We start from the raw sequence: 18,735 nt of genomic DNA on the forward strand, positions 1-18,735 counted from the left end.
GCTATTCCAGCTACTAAGGAGAAAATTAACTTCACCCTAGTGACACCAGAACAGGGGTGTTCTTCTCATCACGGGGAGAAGCTGTGGGTCTGCAGGCTCTGACCCATCCCATCTCCACTGGCTGCAGTTCCCACTGGAAGTGTTTAATTCCCTCAGCCATACTGAAAAGCTGCTGATTTGATTTTCGGTTTAGTGTTATCAAATCAAATGGAAATCGCCTTTTTTTGGTGTTTGAACATAGGGATGGCAGTTAAACATTTTGCCCAGTTTCCACCATAAAATGAATCACCCGCCTCTTCCCTGCCCCGCTGTGAAGGCGTGTGGGCAGGAGGATAAAAGCCTCTCCAAAGGAGTTCTCCTTCCCAAGCGGGTGTCCAGCCACTGATGTGATGGTGGGCAGGGTGTGACTGCTCGGCTGCACAGGACGGGTACGATTTTAATTGCATTATGCACACACCAGTAGGCTGAGGCTGTTCCCACACTGGTTTATGGCAATAAAACTCTATTGACCAGGCTGGAGTTACAGAATCGCTTCCAGCAGGAAAAGATCAAAACCCAATGGCACAATCGTGGCGTTTGTGGCTGCTCAGGGTGTGCTCCAGGGTGTGACGCTGCCTTGCTGATGGGAAACCCAGGCCATTTAAAACATTATTTTTGTTGTCATGATTTTTTATTTTATTATTTTTATTGTTATGATTTTTATTATTTCATTTTTATTTTTTCATTGTTATTATTTTAAATTCTTATTTTATAGAATATTTATCATTTTTATCCTTTTTATTGGTTTGATTTCTAGTGGGTTTATTTTTTATTATTATTATTATTTTTCTTTTTTCTTATGATTCTTTATTTTCCTGATCACATGAAAAATATATCCACAGAGCATGTGACCACATGGTGACCACCCACTCAGCTCAGCTCAGCTGAGCAGCCTGTGACCTGGGCAGCCCTGAGCCCTGTTTCCACAGCCTCCCCTGGGTTAGGGGGTGTCTGGGGTGTTCCTCCACTCTCTGGACTGTGTGCTCCTCCCAAACGCCCCTGGGCCACTCTCCTGGCCACCTTCCCAAGGCAGGTTTGCTGCTCTGAGCAGATCAAGTATGAGCAGATCAAGTATGAGCTCATCACAAATCACTTTGGGATGTAAAAATCAAGATGAACTGTTGATTAACAGTTGAGATGAGCTGGGTGAGCTCTGTAGAGCAGAAATGGGGGTCGGTGGCTGATGTTACAGGTCTGGGGTTGGATAAGAGGATTCAAAAGTGCTGAGAACTTCCCTTGGCTGGGTAAGGTCACTCTGAGAACAGGATCTCAGTGTTATTGTAGCTACTAAAAAAATAACCTTTCTCTGTCCCAACCAAAAACCTGATGTCTAGGGAGTCATTCTCAGGATTTCAGTGGGACCAGTAACGGTGGCAAATTGGGTGGCTGCCTTCAGCGGGACTGGTTTTAAGTGGGACTTGCTGAAATGCTTTGGCACAAATAGCTGATTCATCAGGAAATGAATAGTTCCTTCACTGAGCTCTCTCACTTGTTGGAGTCTGCAAGGAAAAGTGTGTTTGGCAAACTGAGGCTGTTCAGCCTGGAGAAGAGAAGGCTCCGGGGAGATCTTCTAGTGGCCTCCCAGTACCTGAAGGGGCTCCAGGAAGGCTGGGGAGGGACTTTGGCCAAGGGCAGGGAGTGACAGAACAAGGGGTGATGGCTTGAAAGTGGCAGAGGGGAGATGGAGATGAGATGTGAGGAAGAAATTCTTTGGTGTGAGGGTGGTGAGACAGTGTCCCAGGTTGGGCAGAGAAGCTGTGGCTGCTCCTCCCTGGAAGTGTTGAAGGCCAGGTTGGATGAGGCTTTGAGCAACCTGGTCTAGTGGAAGGTGTCCCTGCTGCTGGCAGGGGGGTTGGGACTGGATGAGCTTTAAGGTCCCTTCCAACCCCAACCATCTCTGATTCTATGAAACTGCTTTTCCTAGTTGGACAGGGAGAAATACAGAGGAGAGGAATCAACACTCTCCTCAGAGAGAGGAGAGTGTGGGGGTGGGTCTGTTCAACCAAGGACCGAGGGACAGGACAAGAGGAAATGGGCTCCAGTTGTGGCCAGGGCAGTTGAGATGGGATGTGAGGAAGAATTTCTTTGCTGAAAGGGTTCTGAGGCATTGGAAGGGGTTGCCCAGGGCAGTGGTGGAGTCCCCATCCCTGGAGGGATTGAAGAGTCGTGTAGACACAGTGCTGAGGGACATGGGTTAGTCATAGGGGACTGGTCAGTGTTGGGTTCATGATGGGACTCGATGAGCTTAAAGGGCTTTTCCAGCCTCAGCCATCCTGAGCTGGAGGGAGGCCAGAGGGCAGAGGAAAGGGGCTGCCCGGGCTCCTGAGGCAGAAACACTTTTGCTTTAAGATCTCAGCTGCTGGTAAAGTCCTAAATAGAGCTGTGAGGCTTAACAGGAAACCTGAACTGTTTGGATCTCCTCCTCTGCAGCATCTGCTTGGCTTGTCCCTTACAGGCTTGGCCGTTACTGGAGACTCCCTGGCAGGGAACTGATACTGGGCTGTTACTGTAAATATGAGTTATTTAAAATGCTTCTTGTGTTCTCAAGAACCAAACACAAGTCTCCTGAGGACAGCCTCACCTCGCACCCCAGGAGCAGTCAGCCGGGTTCCCGGCTCCTCTCTCTGGTGCCTGTTTCTGTGTCTATAAGAGAGAAAAGGAAAGCTTGGACAGATGCCTGCTGGGCTGCATGTCCTCTGCTTCCCCAGCCAGAAGATCTCACTCCATGATTCCAGCACAAGCGGGAGCCGTGGTCCCTGTGCTCTCAGCAAGGGGATGGTGGCAGGTACCGAGGGACTGAGCTGGGGATGGCAGAGGGTCACCATCCTGTGTCAGAAAACTTGTCCTCTCGCCTGTCTCCTCCACGCACAGCCCTATTTATAGACTCAGGGAATGTTGTGAGCTGGAAGGGACCCACCAGGATCATGGACCCCATCTCCTGTCCCTGCACAGGACAATCCCAACATTCAGTCCATGTGTCTGAGGACGTTGTCAAGGAGAAAAGATTTTGTCTTTGTTTTTAACCCCCTGGGAGCAGCACAGGGGCCAGGGGATCCCCAGCTGGTGTCCTGCCAAGAGCTGAGTCTCCAGCCCTTCTCCAAAAAAACTCCCCACAGTAATGCCTGTTGGGTATTGCCCTGTCTCTTCTCCCACCTTGGAGTCACCCATCACCCCCGTGGGGCACCCAGAGGCTCCACATTGGTGGGGCTGCAGGGTGGGGACCCCGTGGTGGTGAGTTCTCCACCCGATACCCCGGCACTCCCTTATCCCCACGCTGCAGCCGCTTGTTGTTTATTCCAGGAAACATTTCAGCCATGAAATGAAAGTTTCCTTGGCTCGAATCACCTATCGCTCACCCTGATGGAAATCAGAAGGAACTCAACATTGAGCAGAAAGGCAAGAAAGTGCTGGTTCAGACCGTGTCTGCGCAGTGTTTTACCCCACTTCACGTGAGCTGAAGGCTTGTGGCTGGGGCTGGGACTGTGCCGCCTGCTGAAGGCTTGTGGCTGGAGCTGGCACTGTCCTGCCTGTCCCCACCATGGGCTGCAGCCACCATGCAGCCCCCGTCCTGCTTGGGGAAGGCAGAGCAAGCTCCTGGCAACCCAGAGGGTACAGTCATAGCTTGTCCCACAGCTTGTCACAACTTCTGTCTGCTAGAGATAACTGCAGCTGTGTTCTCTAACATATGTTTGTAGTGAGCTGTCTGCACCTGCTCGCCCTCGCTTGCCCAGGTTCCCTCCTTTCTCCTACGTTTTCCATAGATGCTGGGCCCAGGTTGGGCAGAGAAGCTGTGGCTGCTCCTCCCTGGAAGTGTTGAAGGCCAGGTTGGATGAGGCTTTGAGCAACCTGGTCTAGTGGAAGGTGTCCCTGCTGCTGGCAGGGGGGTTGGAACTGGATGAGCTTGAAGGTCCCTTCCAACCCAAACCATTCAATGATTCTATGCTGTTCTTCTCCAGCTAAGGTTGCTGTTGGTAGGCAGCCCCATGGGTCAGCAGAGCAGCGTGTTTGCAACGGCTGATGAGTCAAAGCATGTTCTCCCCTTCCCCAACCTCACAGAGAGACCCACACTACCCATATCCCCATCCCACGACGTGACCTGACCGCATCCTTCTGGCTCTTGCAGAATTTGCCGTTTCGCTGGTGGAGAAGATGCAGGCTCAGGAAATCCTGCGGAGCTTGAGGCTCCCTGAATTCGATGACCTCAGCCAATTCTTCCGCAACCTGCCGGCCACGGCGCTGGTGGGCATCGGTGCCTTCGCCGCCGTCGTCGCTTGCCCTCCCCCCCCGGCGTCGCTTGCTGGTCCCCCAGCCGGCCCAAGGCTGTGAAGCCACCATGTGACCTACGGATGCAATCGGAGGAAGTCGAGGTGAGGCCAAGGACACAGCCAGATGGAGAGGTTTGGCTTCACCTGAGGTTTACACTCCTAGAAATGACATTTTCCAAGGGATGATGCCAGAAGGTGCTTTTGTTTGTTTTGAGAGGTCCCCAACCTCATCCTGGAATCAGCCGTGTAATGCGCCATGCCAGGGGTCACTTCACTCCTTCATTCCTATTTTTTTGGTGAACTGGAAAACAAGAATACAGCTCATTAATTTCTTCTCCATCAATATTTTGGTCTTGGCTTTGCTGAACCATCCACAACCAAAAATCAGAGTTGCTGCCATTGCACAGGAGATACCACTGAAAGGCACCAGCTGCTAAGATCAAATCCACTGGAGCTTCTGGTGTGTGCCCATTACTGAGTTTGCTGCTGCAAACTTCCTAATAGTAAGAAAAAGTAGACCCAGATCCATGCTCAGAGGTTGAAAAATTATTAATATTCATATTTGCAAAAAATTTTAAAATTTAATGAAGCTGCTCGGGTTTAAAGAGCAGAAATCTTCCTGAAAATTGCTTCCACTTGAATTAATATCTGAAAGTGAGATGAGAACTTTGAAATCCTTTTGTGAGATCCTCTCTGAAACGTTATTGTCTTTAATTCCAACAGCTTTTTCAAAGGGTGGGAGGGATTTATTCTTTCCAAGAGAGTTTTCCGCTGTTGTTAGGGCTTTAGTGAGACTTTCTTCTGGCCCACAGGGCAGTCCCAGTTTGGTCACGCTCACCCTGTTGCCTCCCCATGCCCACTCCTAAAACATCCCTGCTGAAAATCCTGCACTGGGGTCTGGAGTTTGGCTTCTGCTTGACTGTCTTTCACGATGCTCTGGATGTCCTGGAGAAGGTGCCCATGATGATGCTCCTTTGGGACCTGTGGAGCCCAGAGCAGTTGCTCCCCACAGGACATCCCCACGCTGGTACTTGCAGATTTGTAATTCCTCCTCAGGTCTCCTTGGGAAACATCAACCATCTCCTGTGGCAATGAGCTGGGTCACCTCTGCTGTGAGGAGAGGCTGAGAGAGCTGGGGTTGTTCAGCTGGAGAAGAGAAGGCCATATTGCAACCCTTCAGTACTTGAAGGGGTCTAGAAGAAAGATGGGGACAGCCTGTGGTGATGGGACACAGGGTGATGGTTTTGAACTAAAAGAGGGAGATTTAGACTGGATATAAGGAAGAAATTTTTTACACTGAGGGTGGTGAAACCCTGGCCCAGGTTGCCCAGAGAGGTGGTAGAAGCCCCATCCCTGGAAACATTCAAGGTCAGGTTGGACGGGGCTCTGAGCAACCTGGTCTGGTTAAAGATGTCCCTGTCACTGCAGGGGGGTTGAACTAGATGGCCTTGAAAGGACCCTCCCAACCCAAACCCTCCTATGATTGTAAGTGCTGCTCTCTGGGCAGGTGGTTCTTGATATTACTGGGCACTGAGGTGGACATCCCACCTCTCCCATCCCTTTGGGTGCTGGGGCAGGAACACAGCGGTGGCTGCAGAAGCCCCTCTGTGACATCTGGGGAGTGTGATGCTTCCTGTTTCAAGATGTCCCCACCTCCCACCCATCGGGTGGTGCTGACAGTTGTGTCACATCATGTCATGTCATGTCATGTCACACAGGGCCTGTCCGGGGCACGCCGGTCGGTGATCGGAGACAGCCCGCAGCTGCTGACGCACTACTACGATGACGCCAGGACCATGTATGAGGTCTTCAGGAGGGGATTCGGCATCTCTGGTGAGAGCATGGTGATGAGGAGACCTGGGAGTAAAGGTGGAGGACCAGATGATGTAGAGGTCCAAACAGTGTAGGAGGCTCAAAGGCTTAGAGAAGCTTTGGAGAGTGTAGAGGCTGAAAGTTTGGGAGCCCATAAAAGTGTGGGAGACCCAAATGGTGTAGATGGCCATTTGGACTCAAAAGCCAAAGGAGCGTGGGAAGCCACCAAAATGTGGGAAGCCACAAAATTGTAAAAGTCAGGAGAACGAGAAGCTGAAAGAATGGGGGAGGCACAAATAGTGGAGAGGCTGAAAAAGTGTAGGAGGTCCCAAGGATGCAGGAGGTACAAAGAGTGTAGAAGCAAAAAGAGAGTGGGAAGCTGAAGGAGATACGATTGCTGAAGGAGAGAGGGAGGCTGAAAGAGTATGGGAGGACAAAAAAGTGCAGAAGCCCAGATTGTGTAGAACCAAAGACAGTCTGGGCAGGATGTTCACTCCTGGCACTGTCCCCATAACTCCATCATCTCTGCTTGTGTCTTCCAGAAAACGGCCCCTGCCTGGGGTTCAGGAAGCCCAAGCAGCCCTACCAGTGGCTGTCCTACAAGGAGGTGAGCTGGAAATGACCCCCTCACAGAGTCCTCTCCCCCAGAGCTCTTGCCCTGTCCACCAGAAGAAGGGGTGTTAAGGTGCCCCTCAGTAACACGCGTGTGCTAGACCGGGATTGCTGATGTGCCGTGCGAGGGGTCTCCGTTCCCCCAGCTGGGCATGTCCTGGTGTTATAGAGGTGTGTTGACCTTTGGGGACCAGCTCAATGACAGTGGCACTGACAAGCTGTGGGCCATTGCCAGCCAAAGGTCAACTCCTAGTCAATGACTAATGGCTTGTGATAACACAACAAATGTTAACCTGGAGAAAAGGAGGCTGAGGGGAGAACTTCTCACTGTCTACAACTCCCTGCAAGGAGGGTGCAGAGAGGTGGGGGTGGGTCTGTTCAACCAAGGACCAAGGGACAGGACAAGAGGAAATGGGCTCCAGTTGTGCCCAGGGCAGTTGAGATGGGATGTGAGGAAGAATTTCTTTGCTGCAAGGGTTCTGAGGCATTGGAAGGGGTTGCCCAGGGCAGTGGTGGAGTCCCCATCCCTGGAGGGATTTAACAGACGGGCAGATGAGGTGCTCAGAGATCTGGTTTAGCAGTGGACAGGTACGGTTGGACTCGATGATCTCAAAGGTCTTTTCCAACCAAATGATTCTATGAAAATTGGGCTTTTAGATACCAAATAGGATCATTTGAGAGCCTCCCTGTGGAAGTTAAGTCTTGCTTGGTTTGTTATTACTTATATTCTTCTTTTTTATGATTATTTTTTTTTCCTCTCCAAATGACAGGTGGCTGAAAGAGCAGAAGCTCTGGGTTCAGGGCTTCTTCAGCAGGGCTGCAAACCATCCACAGAGCAATTCATTGGGGTTTTTGCTCAAAACCGTCCAGAGGTGAGATTTGAAGTTCAACTTGATGTTGTATTAACAACGTTCCTGACTTGTGAGCTTGCTTTATACTTGAAGCTTGTTCTCAAATGTGTTAACTCTGCTTCCATGGCCCACTTCTCACCTTCACGCTTTGATGTCCTCCTGCAGTGGATCATTTCTGAGCTGGCTTGCTACACCTACTCCATGGTGGTGGTTCCCCTCTATGATACCTTAGGTCCTGGAGCCATTCGTTACATCGTCAACACAGGTAAAACCAAAATTGATGTAATCTTCTCAGAAACCAGTTTTGTTGCTCAGAATGGTTCATTTTCTTCTGCTTTCCAAAAGATGGGTGATTTTATTCATTGAGTGTCTTGAAGTCACGTAGAGAGGTTTCTGGGGACCTCGTGCTGGGTCAGGGCTGCTTCTGCTGCATTTCCCACGTGCCCAGTTGCGCACAGCCATGGATGGGGCTACTCTGACAGTAGGAATTACTCCATGGCCACCCGCTCTTCATATGTTCTGCTTCGTATTTTGCCTCCTAGATTTTTTTTAGCCCACACGCTGAGCAATTTTAGTATTTTGAACTGAACCCCAGAATAATTGTAGATGTCAGATATTGCTTGAGGTTAGCTAAAATTGCAGTAATTTTCCAAGAGAAATGTGTGTTATCTTCTAGGGTTTCTGATGTTGGCCTGAAGTGAATCTCAGCACTGATGCAGTGTCAGCTAGGAGCCAATAGCTGGTCCTGCATTAACAAAGATTCACTGGAAACAACTCGTTTGGCTGTTTTTCTTCCAGCTGACATTTCCACAGTCATTTGTGACAAACCTGAAAAAGCCAAAATACTCCTCGACCACGTGGAGAGGAAAGAAACACCAGGTCTGAGCTCCATCATCCTGATGGACCCGTTTGAGAAGGAGCTGATGGAGAGAGGGAGGTGCTGTGGGGTTCGCATCCAGACCATGAAGGAGGTGGAGGTAAATTTGCTGTCCCTCTCCTTTTACTATTTTTTCTAGTTTCTGTAAAAAGACAGTAAATTATAAGGGGATTTGTGAGCTGTGTGGCAGGTTCAGTGTCTGGAGGAGAGCACAAAAGAGCAGCTTGTGGCTCTTAACATTGCTGCTCAGTGAAGTTGCCTCTTAGTGTTGTTCCTTGTTGATAGGAGAGTCAACATTTCAAACCTTCCTGTTCAAAGAAGATACCAGCTACTATTTAAACCTGGGAAAGGGGGTTGTTGTTTGAGACACTGTTGGAGACGTTGTCCTCCTACGTGTAAACCTACAGCCTCACAGTTGTATGAACCAACCTGGATCCAGCTCAACCAACCCAAGCGCTACTCGAAATTCCAAGGATGGCGTTGTTGTCATTAATGCAAGAAACTCTGGATAGAAAGGATGACCTAATTTGTCTTAGCCACAAATTTTTCTGCTCTAGCTCATGCTCTCCCGTAGTGGTTTGCAGATTAGTAGCAAATGGGTTACACCACAGGCATGAAAGTGGAAATAATTGTTGTTCCTTCAATCTCTTTCAGGACTGTGGCCGTGAGAGTCGACACGTGCCTGTGGTGAGTGTGGGCATGTTGCTCTTCCCACTGACGAGTGCAGCTGCCTGTCTTACATTTATTTCACTCACATGAGAGGGAAGGGTTTGCTCTGGGAAGGGGGATGTAGGTCCATGTTCAGGGGCAATGCCCTGCAGCCCTCTCTGTGTGGGAGGTGGTGGAGGAGCCCAGGGACTGTTGCCACCATCCACTGGAGATAGAATCATAGAATCATTTAGGTTGGAAAAGAGCTTTAAGATCGTGGAGTCCAACCATAAACCCAACACTGCCAAGTCCACCACTAAACCATGTCCCTGAGCACCACATCTACAGGTCTTCTAAATCCCTTCAGGGATGGGGGCTCTACCACCTCCCTGGACAGCCTGTTCCAATGCTTGACAACCCTTTTGGTGAATAAATTTTTCCTCATATCCAACCTAAACCTCCCCTGATGTGCAGTATTTGCTTCATACCCTCTGCCTGGGACACTTAACTGAGGTAGTTCATTAAACATGATAATGGGATAGTAATTAAATGCCATTAAGCCACCCACACTCATTTCACTACCCTCCCCAGGTGGCACCAGGGGAATGCATTGGCACCCTTGGCTTTCCAGTGAGGTTTCTATCACTCAGAAACTCTACTTGGCAGTATTTCTCTGGGATATTTTTGGAAAATTGCGTTGATATTTTTCACTGGCTGCTCATACTCGTGTAAAACTTTGAAAACCAGCCTCTGATTTTTCAAGCTGCTTCTTTATTCATTGGTGACTCCAAATAACATCCAAACGCAGCGGAGCTGAGAATGCAGAGATACTACTGGGAATTTGAGCTATGGGTGGCTTTGGAAAGCTGTCCCCTCTTGTGGATAAGCACATGTTTCCAGAATTTATCTGGAAATTATCTCAAGTTTTCCCCCACACCTACAGGTATAGATGGTGTCTTTGAAAATATGAACTGCAAGACACAAATATTCCATCATAGTCACCTTCCCACTGAAGCTTGTCCTTAATGCAGCTGGAGCAAAACATAAGGAATAGAGTCTGCATTAATGGAAGAAACCTGATAAAAAGAGTTTCAGGATTGACTTTTATGTTTTCTAAGGGGAACAAAAGCTTTTTATGGCAGAGCTGAAACGCAATTGGTTTGATCTTTAAGTTTATACCATGACAACACTCTGCCATTGACCCTTCTGCCTTTGATTGATGTGATTTTCTTATTCTCCTTGTGTGTTTCTAGCCCCCCCGGCCAGAAGATCTATCAATTGTCTGTTTTACTAGTGGCACTACAGGTAAAAAAAGGCATTTTAATCTTGCAATGTTAGAATTGATTATAAAATTAATTATTTATACCACCTCGATAGGTGCAAACGTGCTGGTATACTGGTATGGCAATGACAGTTCTGTGTGCTTTTAATATTTAAGAATATATATGTACATATGTTTTGGTAGATTGCAAATTAAAAATAATGCTATATTTATTTTTTAACTTGAATTCCCTGACATACACTTGAACAGGAGGATTTTGGAATTGTCTGGAATTTGCCCGTGTTTCTGCTTCCCATTTTGCAGTGCAGTTGTGAAGTGCTTGACAGACGGGTATTTATCTTCTGCAGATGTTTTAAAAACAAAACAAACCAAAACCAAACAAAACCCCCAGAAATGCAGGTCCACAGCTTTGCATTCCCTCTATCCTCAGCACACAGATGTCCCCAGCTCCACCAATGTCCTCAGGGCTGCCATCTCCTCTGCAGCGTGTCCCAGCATGCTTGTGTGTTGCCCATCTCCCTGGGTTGGCCCTGGGGCACCATGTGCTGGGGACAAGGCTGGGTAGCCCCGGTGGCTGGTGGTCACTGCTGCTGGCCCCTTTTTTCTTGGAGAGGAGCAGCAGCAGCAGCATTTTCCTGCCTGTTCTTAGCAGACGTAGTGCCTTCTCCTCTCTCCAGACCCTGGTTTTCATACAGCTCGCAGGAATGTCCTACTCTTGAGAACTTGACCTCCATAACATCTACCAAAAAGCTCTGCAGGCAAATGGACAGACAGACTGTGCAGAGGCACAAGGCATGATTGCTTGGGAAACCACTTTTATACTTACCTGCAGGGAAGGACCACGCTCCAGGGACTGCTGGAGTGGCTCTTCCAGGTTCCCCTGAGCTCCCAGGATTGTCTAAGGCTTGGTCCTACCCCAAAGCATCCTCAGTTGGGCTCCACTCATTTAGAGAAGCTGAAGCTACAGTTTAAAGCCAAGCTGCCCTGCAAGAGGGAATTGCTTGTGCTGGGAGACATCTTCATCTTCCACCTCCTGGAGAAGACTTGTACTGCAAATCAGGTAAGGCAACTGCTTTATTAACTCTCAAAATGTAGGGTAAAAAAAAGTCTGTTAGGTTTGTGTTCTGAGCTCTCTGTGGGTCAGAGTACCCAAGGCAGCGCACTGGGTGGAAGGAGCTCGTGGTTCTGCTCTGTCCCAGCAGTGGGAATTCCCAAAATTCCCAAAGGAATTTCCCAATTCATCCCAAAGGCTGAACCCAGTGCAGGATGGACATCACGGCTGAGGATGCTGTGAGCACTGGCCGTGCCAGTGCAAAGTGGTCCAGCACTGATGGGAGTTGTAGGAAACCAAAGGAGCTGTGCCCACTGCTACAGGGGGCACAATTTGTTTGTGTGGGTTTTAAAGGACTGAGCAATTATTTTTTCAAGTCACATTTTTGATGATATTTTTATTTCTAAATAAGAAATTCTGACTAGGGAAGGTTTATTTTATGTTATTTTATTTTATGTTATTTTATTTTATGTTATTTTATTTTATGTTATTTTATTTTATGTTATTTTATTTTATGTTATTTTATTTTATGTTATTTTATTTTATGTTATTTTATTTTATGTTATTTTATTTTATGTTATTTTATTTTATGTTATTTTATTTTATGTTATTTTATTTATTTTAGCTTTTCCAGGGGCTGCATCAGCACTCTGGTCTGCTCCTCGTGTTGTGTTTTGATGTAAAATGTTGGGCTTTTGTGTAGCTTGTCTTAGGGTATTTTTAATAACCAGATTTTGAATTTTCTTCTGTTCTGTTCACAAATACTTTTTCAATTCTGAAGGGCTCTAAATATTTCTCTCTATGGCATGAAACCAGTCGTTGCTACAGGGTTTGTGACCTGGAAACTGTAGAATTTTAAATAATTTTATCTGTATATAAAAAAACCCCAAACAAACAGAAATGGACTTTACTGTGTGTTTTCTTTGATAGGATCTGATGTCCAAATGCCACCACAGGCTGAAGGGAGGGTCTGAGGTTGCTGAGCTCAGGTGACAAGACCAACTTTCATTGCTGCACCAAAAAATCATCAGCGCTCATAAATGGCCCAAAGGCACCCAGATGTCCCCAGACCATCAGGACACAATTTTTCACACTGGCTACTCCAGAGAAGCAAAGTGTCATTTCCTCAAGGATCCACCTGGAACCAGCTGGATAAAAATTCCTTCGTGGGGGTTTATGGTTGGACTTGATGATCTTAAAGGTCTTTTCCAACCACTGTGATTCTGTGATTCTCCCAGCCTGCCAGTGCACATCCCCGACTGCCGGAGGAGGAGGAAAGCCCTTACACCCCAAAATGCTGATGGATCACACCACCCGGTCCATGCTGGAGCTGCTACTTCAAAGACCCATTTAAGGATGTGGAAAAGGTTCTTCTGTTGCCTTTGAGAACTGTCAAAGCAACTTGGCTCTGAGATAAGGAGAAGCTTCCATACCTGGGTTATTAACTGACCAGGATTGTGGTGCATCCATTTCCATGAGGGAAACTCACAGGGTGGGTCTTGTGAGGAAATTCAAACTGATTCGGGTGTTGATTTATTTAAAAAAGAAAAGCAGCATCACTGCCAACATTTTCATCTCCAAGTGGTGATTCTGGGACAGGACTCATAGCAAGGGACACCCATTCTGCTGGGTTAGCTCTGAAAAAAAGAAGAACTAAAGAAAATCAAGATTTACAGGAATCCCCCAGCCCAAAAAACCCCGGCTGCTCTGTGGAAGCATGGGTTTTTCTGGATTTCTCCTGATGAAGGCTATCCTGTCCCTACTGCTGCTGCTCTGTGTTGACACCATTCACACCGCAGCCAGCCCGGGATGCTGAACCTGCTGTGGGCAAGACACGGTGAAGGATCCAAGACGTTCATGCTGCTTCCAGCCATGTCATGGTGATTTGAGCAGAGATACTGAATTTGCATTAAAAAAAAAGTCAGATATGGAGTAAGTAAATAAATCTGATGTCTCAAAGCATCTGAGAAATCTTCCCAAAAAAAGCCTGAAGAGCTGTGTCAAGGCAGGAGCCAGATCTGACCCTGGTAGAGCCGGAGGGTGCAGTTTTGTATTTCCAAACCAAACCACATCCTCTCCATCGGTGTGTGACCTGCCGGCTGCAGACACAGAGGAACTCGTGCAACGCTGCAGGAGTACAGCTACTTGTAGAGGCTGAGCACGTAGATTTGGCCAGATCCATCTAAAATAACCCGAGGAATTTCAGGGTCGTTGGTGTGTATTTACAGCCAACGTTGGTTCGTGGAGTTTTCTTGAGGTCTGGATCCAGGTGTGCACCCAGCTGTGAAAATAAACATCTGGAAACATGTAGTAATGTGACCTGTAATTCTCAGACTTTAGATCTCAGAATGGGAAATGACTTCCATGGATTGATGAACAAGGATGCCCCCTCCCTGGATGCCCCCTCCCTGGAAGTGTTCAAGGCCAGGCTGGATGAGGCTTTGAGCAACCTGGTCTAGTGGAAGGTGTCCCTGCTGATGGCAGAGGGGTTGGAACTGGATGAGCTTTAAGGTCCCTTCCAACAAAAACCAATCTGGGATTCTATGATTCAATGAAACAAAACCTGGCTGAGCCGGTGCCTGCAAGCCTGTGTGTGCAACAGGTTAGGACAGGAGCAGTGGTGGTTGGCAAAGATGTCAACCCCAGCTTCACCTCTGAGCTTCGGATGAGGACGAGCGTAAGCGAGACCAAAATATCTCCTGTACGCTGTGTGCAGCTGCAAGTGTTTGGGACTGAATGACTCAGAGGCACTTGGAACACCAAATCTGGATTTTCAGTGAAATACTTTGTGTTCAAAATGTCCTGCTCTGGTGCAATAAACGTGTGCAATAATTACCACCCTCGTTTGGGCCCTTATTGAATTATTTGAGAGGCTGGGGAGAAATGATGTCAGCGCAGCTGGCAGAGCACAGGGCTTGGCGCTGCAGCTCCTGGCTGTGAGTGAAATTCTGGCTGCTGTGGAGTTTTGCGAGGCTGGTGCATCCATCATTAGCTGTAAGAACGTTACAAAGCTGCTGGGGACATCCCTGTGCCCGCCGTGCCAGGGCCACCCAGGGCACCTGCAGGTAAAGCTCCTCCGATCTGCTTCCGCTCGGCGCTGCGGTGGTGTGATCGAATTAAACCAATCTGCTTAAAAACAGGCTGGCCAGAGAGGCTGGCTCGGTAATCCTTACTGGAGCTGAGCTACACCTTCTTTTCAGAAATAAAGCCTTTGAGGGTGATGAAAAGGGACAGTGCTGTGACAGGAGGACGTGCTGAGTCAGATGCACGTTGGATGGAGCTCTCAGCTCCGGTTTGTGCATCCGGAGGTGTCAGATTGTGTGTTTGGTGTTTGACAAAGCCTGTGTTTTGGTGTTGTCCTGGTTTGGCTGGGATAGGGTTAATTTTCTTCTCAGTAACCAGAATAGCTGTGTTTTGGTTTCAGTGTGAGATTTGTTAGGAGAAGAATGTTGATCAGGTACTGATGTTTTCAATTGCTGCTGGAATTCCAAGGACTTTGTGTTTTGCCAGTTTGCAAGTGCAAAGGACTGGGAGGGGGAAGCGCAGTAATTAGCAAAACCTCAAATTGGCATTTGGTTATGCAAATTATGATATTCCATAGCATATCATGTCATGTTCATTATATGAGTCAGGGTTGATCAGAAAGCTGGGGATTCTCTTGGGGATGGCTCAGGCTCTGGCTCTCCTGGGATTGCAGTTTGGGTTTGGGGACTGTCTCTGATCCGAGATCACTGGGTGGGACAGGCTGGGCATCGGTCAGCGGGTGGTGAGCAACTGCACTGGGCATCACTCATCTGTATATTCTGTTATTGCTGTTATTATCATTATCATTTTATTTTAATTAGTAAATATTTTTTATCTCAACCCGTGAGTCTCCTTGCCCTTTTCCTTCCAATTCTCTCCCCTGCTCCCTGAGGGTGGAAGGGTGAGAGAGCGACTGTGGCTGCAGCCAAAAGGGTGAAACCACCACAGCCATATGAACAGATGGGAAATCCAAAAGATGTGTCATGGGGTGAGGGGGGATTCTCAGCTCAGAAGAGAAAATTCAAAGGTGAAGGAGCAAATCCCAGCCAGTGGAACACTGCAGGCGCTGTGTCCATTGCTGGGACATGGCACAGGGCCTTTGTCACCTCCTTCATGGGTTCGGTGCTGTCTCCAGGTCACCTCTGCTCTGCTGCTGACAATATTAATAACTTCCCTTAATTGCAGTCTCATAGAGTTGTCTTGTAGCCTCGTTTTTACCATGTATTTCTTGTTTTCAGCATTGTTCAGGTTACCCAGTGCACTGGCTAAGCAAGAGCTTAACAGCCTTTGAAATGCAATTTGTTGGTATTCAAGATTATTTTTTTAGGCAAAATCTGTACAAAATAAACCCCACTGGAGAGGCTGGGAACAGCCAGCAAGGTCTGATGGCCGTGCTCATCAAGCAGCTCCATCCGAGCGCTCTCATAAATTGCAGTTGGGCTATTTCTGGTGGAAACTGTTGTCCAGAGTCTCCAATATTTGTGTTTACAGTATCATTTTCTTAATTTTTGCATATCAGTGACATAAATTTTAAAATTTAAAAAGAGAACTTAATATTTTTAACCCTTTCCTGTTTTGTTTTGGGTTGGTTTTTTTTGTTAAGCTTTTAGAAATTACCTGTTGGCTCATCTTTGACAATCACTCTTTCTTTCCTTTCAGGGAACCCCAAAGGTGCTATGCTGACTCACGGGAACGTGGTTGCTGATTTTTCAGGCTTTTTGAAAGTGACGGAGGTGAATACCCTGATTTAGAAAAAAAACCCAAACTGTTGCCATGTGCAGAGTGTGGGGGTTAAACTGTGACCCTGCACGGGCTGGAAATATGCTCCTGCAGATAAGAGGTGAAATTTCTCTTACTCAGAAGGTCAAATCCATGGAAATGGGAACAGGTCTGAGCTTCCAGCACTGGATGGGCATTAAATCCCCTTTTCCAGCACTGGTTTCTTGGTGCTGTAGGGTCTCAAAGTGCTTCTGAGGAGCAACGTTGGCTCCTGTAAATCAATTAACTCCTTTCAAACAATTAGGAAAGCAAATGAGCCCTGTACATTTGCAACTGGTGCTTGAAAAGGAGTAGAGGGGTCAACTCCTAAGGATGCCCACGCAACATCCTCATTTATTTGAAAGCTTTCTGCATATCAAGTGTGTCTATATGAGAACACAGACGTTTTTACAGTTAATTTCATTGATATTAAAGTATATCTTGGTTTTGATTGTACATCTATTTAAAAAAGTATTGCACTGGCCAAGTGCACCTAGAACATGTTTTGTGCAATGTGTTTAGAAACAAGGTGGGAAGCAGAATTGCTTTAGCACAACGTTATAAGGATTATATGTACCTAACAAATATAAAGAATCTTCTTGTAGTGACCAGGCTATTTTATAGACTAGCAATATATACACGGGATGCACAATTTTTTACCTTTTACCCCTTGCTGGTCTTATGTTACTGAAAATACTACAGTCTTGTTATCTTAATCCTTGAACTTTCTGAGATTTCCAGACCACTGGTGGAAAGAAACTCAGACACGTGATGTGAGAAATCCCACTGGCCTCAGGTGTTCGAGTATTTGCAGGGTTGTGACTCCAGTAATGTGCAGTATGAAATGCTGATATCACAGCTGGCTGCAGTGAGCCCTCAGGCTCTGCAGCATGAGATGGAGGTGCTGGAGTGTGTCCAGAGAAGGGCAACGGAGCTGGGGAAGGGTCTGGAGCACAAGTGTGCTGAGTTCCCTTGTGGCTGAGGGAACTGGGGGTGTTGAGCCTGGAGAAAAGGAGGCTGAGGGGAGACCTTGTGGCTCTGTCCAAGTCCCTTGGAGGAGGGTGGAGAGAGGTGGGGGTGGGTCTGTTCAACCAAGGACCAAGGGACAGGACAAGAGGAAATGGGCTCCAGTTGTGGCCAGGGCCGTTGAGACGGGATGTGAGGAAGAATTTCTTTGCTGAAAGGGTTCTGAGGCATTGGCAGGGGTTGCCCAGGGCAGTGGTGGAGTCCCCATCCCTGGAGGGATTGAAGAGTCGTGTAGACACAGTGCTGAGGGACATGGGTTAGTCATAGGGGACTGGTCAGTGTTGGGTTCATGATGGGACTCCATGAGCTTAAAGGGCTTTTCCAGTCGAGGTGATTCTGGGATTTTGCTGGGTTCAGGGACAGTGAGATGCACAAACGATGTGTGGATGTGTCTTCAAAGGGCAGGAATATTAATTATGGAAAAGAACTAATTTAGAGGGAGTTGAGGGAACTTGGCATCTTCCAAGACTGACCCACAGAAATAGGTTTAGTGTTTGCAGATGGCAATGGGACTCTGATTAATCTCAAAGGGAGCAGGTTGAGATGCAAGTCTGGTGTAAGTGGTTGTGATTTCAATAGCTTCAGGCACAAGAGGATGTTGGTGAGAGTGTAAATGCCCGTAGCTCATCCAGGTGAGCAGGAAAACGTCACAGTAACGAAACAGAGCAAAGTCCAAAATACTTTAAAATACTATCAATTAATAAAATAAAAATGCCTAAAGCTGAGAAGTGCTGCAGACTTGCTATTTACGTACTCTCGTGCCAGATTTGCTTAGTTAAGTGATTTTTAAAAGTGAAACATTTTTTGAAGTGACCATAGAGCTTTATTACAAGGTCGTTGCCAAATGCCAAGAAGCTGTTTCCATTTTTTACATTTAACTGGACAACTGTGCCAGCTGTGAAATACTATTTAATGTCATCACTTTGGTCCAATTTAAAACCAAATCATTTATTGTTTGGGCACTTAAAGCAGTATTTATTTATTTTTTTTTAAAAGGCAGCATAGCTGCTGATGCGAATGGTTTTATATTCCTGTGCTTGCAGAAAATGAGGCCAATTTGAAATCATGTAGAAATAGATTTCCAGGCCCTAATGGCTTAATTCAGACTGACAAGATAAAATAATATGAAACAGGATGTTGGAAACACCCACATGGCCCATCATATCTGACTTCACGAGGTTAATGGTTGGGAGGGCATACCCCAATCTGACCTGCCCAGCTTAACTTCAATAATAATACTCCCCAAGGAAGAAACTCTTGTGTCTCCATCCACCACCGTGTCCCAGGTCACAGACTATCGATTCTGTCACAGCAGTGGAGATGCCAAGCGGGTATAAATGGGTAATACTGTGAGCTAATAGATTTTATACCCATTTTCCACTAACCACTCGCCTTGGTGACAAGTTATTGGGGCAATCAGGCTTTCAGTTTTTCTAAAACATAATATTGTGGCAAGCTTTCCCCTTGGAAATGCAGGCAGAAAGGGATTA

The 18,735-nt window shown here is 47.2% G+C and overlaps 1 protein-coding gene across 1 annotated transcript in view; it reads left to right on the forward strand.

Moving 5' to 3' along the window:
- Positions 1 to 4,170: 4,170 nt before the first annotated feature.
- The window catches only part of LOC104525907 (long-chain-fatty-acid--CoA ligase 6-like), a 30,842-nt gene continuing 16,277 nt past the window's right edge, over positions 4,171 to 18,735 (forward strand). The window contains 10 exon segments of the mRNA XM_010169185.2: positions 4,171 to 4,305; positions 4,308 to 4,406; positions 6,023 to 6,137; positions 6,659 to 6,723; positions 7,499 to 7,600; positions 7,745 to 7,844; positions 8,378 to 8,556; positions 9,111 to 9,143; positions 10,358 to 10,409; positions 16,121 to 16,194. Of these exon segments, the coding sequence (XP_010167487.1) occupies positions 4,189 to 4,305; positions 4,308 to 4,406; positions 6,023 to 6,137; positions 6,659 to 6,723; positions 7,499 to 7,600; positions 7,745 to 7,844; positions 8,378 to 8,556; positions 9,111 to 9,143; positions 10,358 to 10,409; positions 16,121 to 16,194 (936 nt within the window). The 5' untranslated portion in view covers positions 4,171 to 4,188.

This window comes from Antrostomus carolinensis, unplaced genomic scaffold, assembly GCF_000700745.2.
Source record: "Antrostomus carolinensis isolate BGI_N321 unplaced genomic scaffold, ASM70074v2 scaffold23965, whole genome shotgun sequence".
Classification (NCBI taxonomy): Eukaryota; Metazoa; Chordata; class Aves; order Caprimulgiformes; family Caprimulgidae; genus Antrostomus; species Antrostomus carolinensis.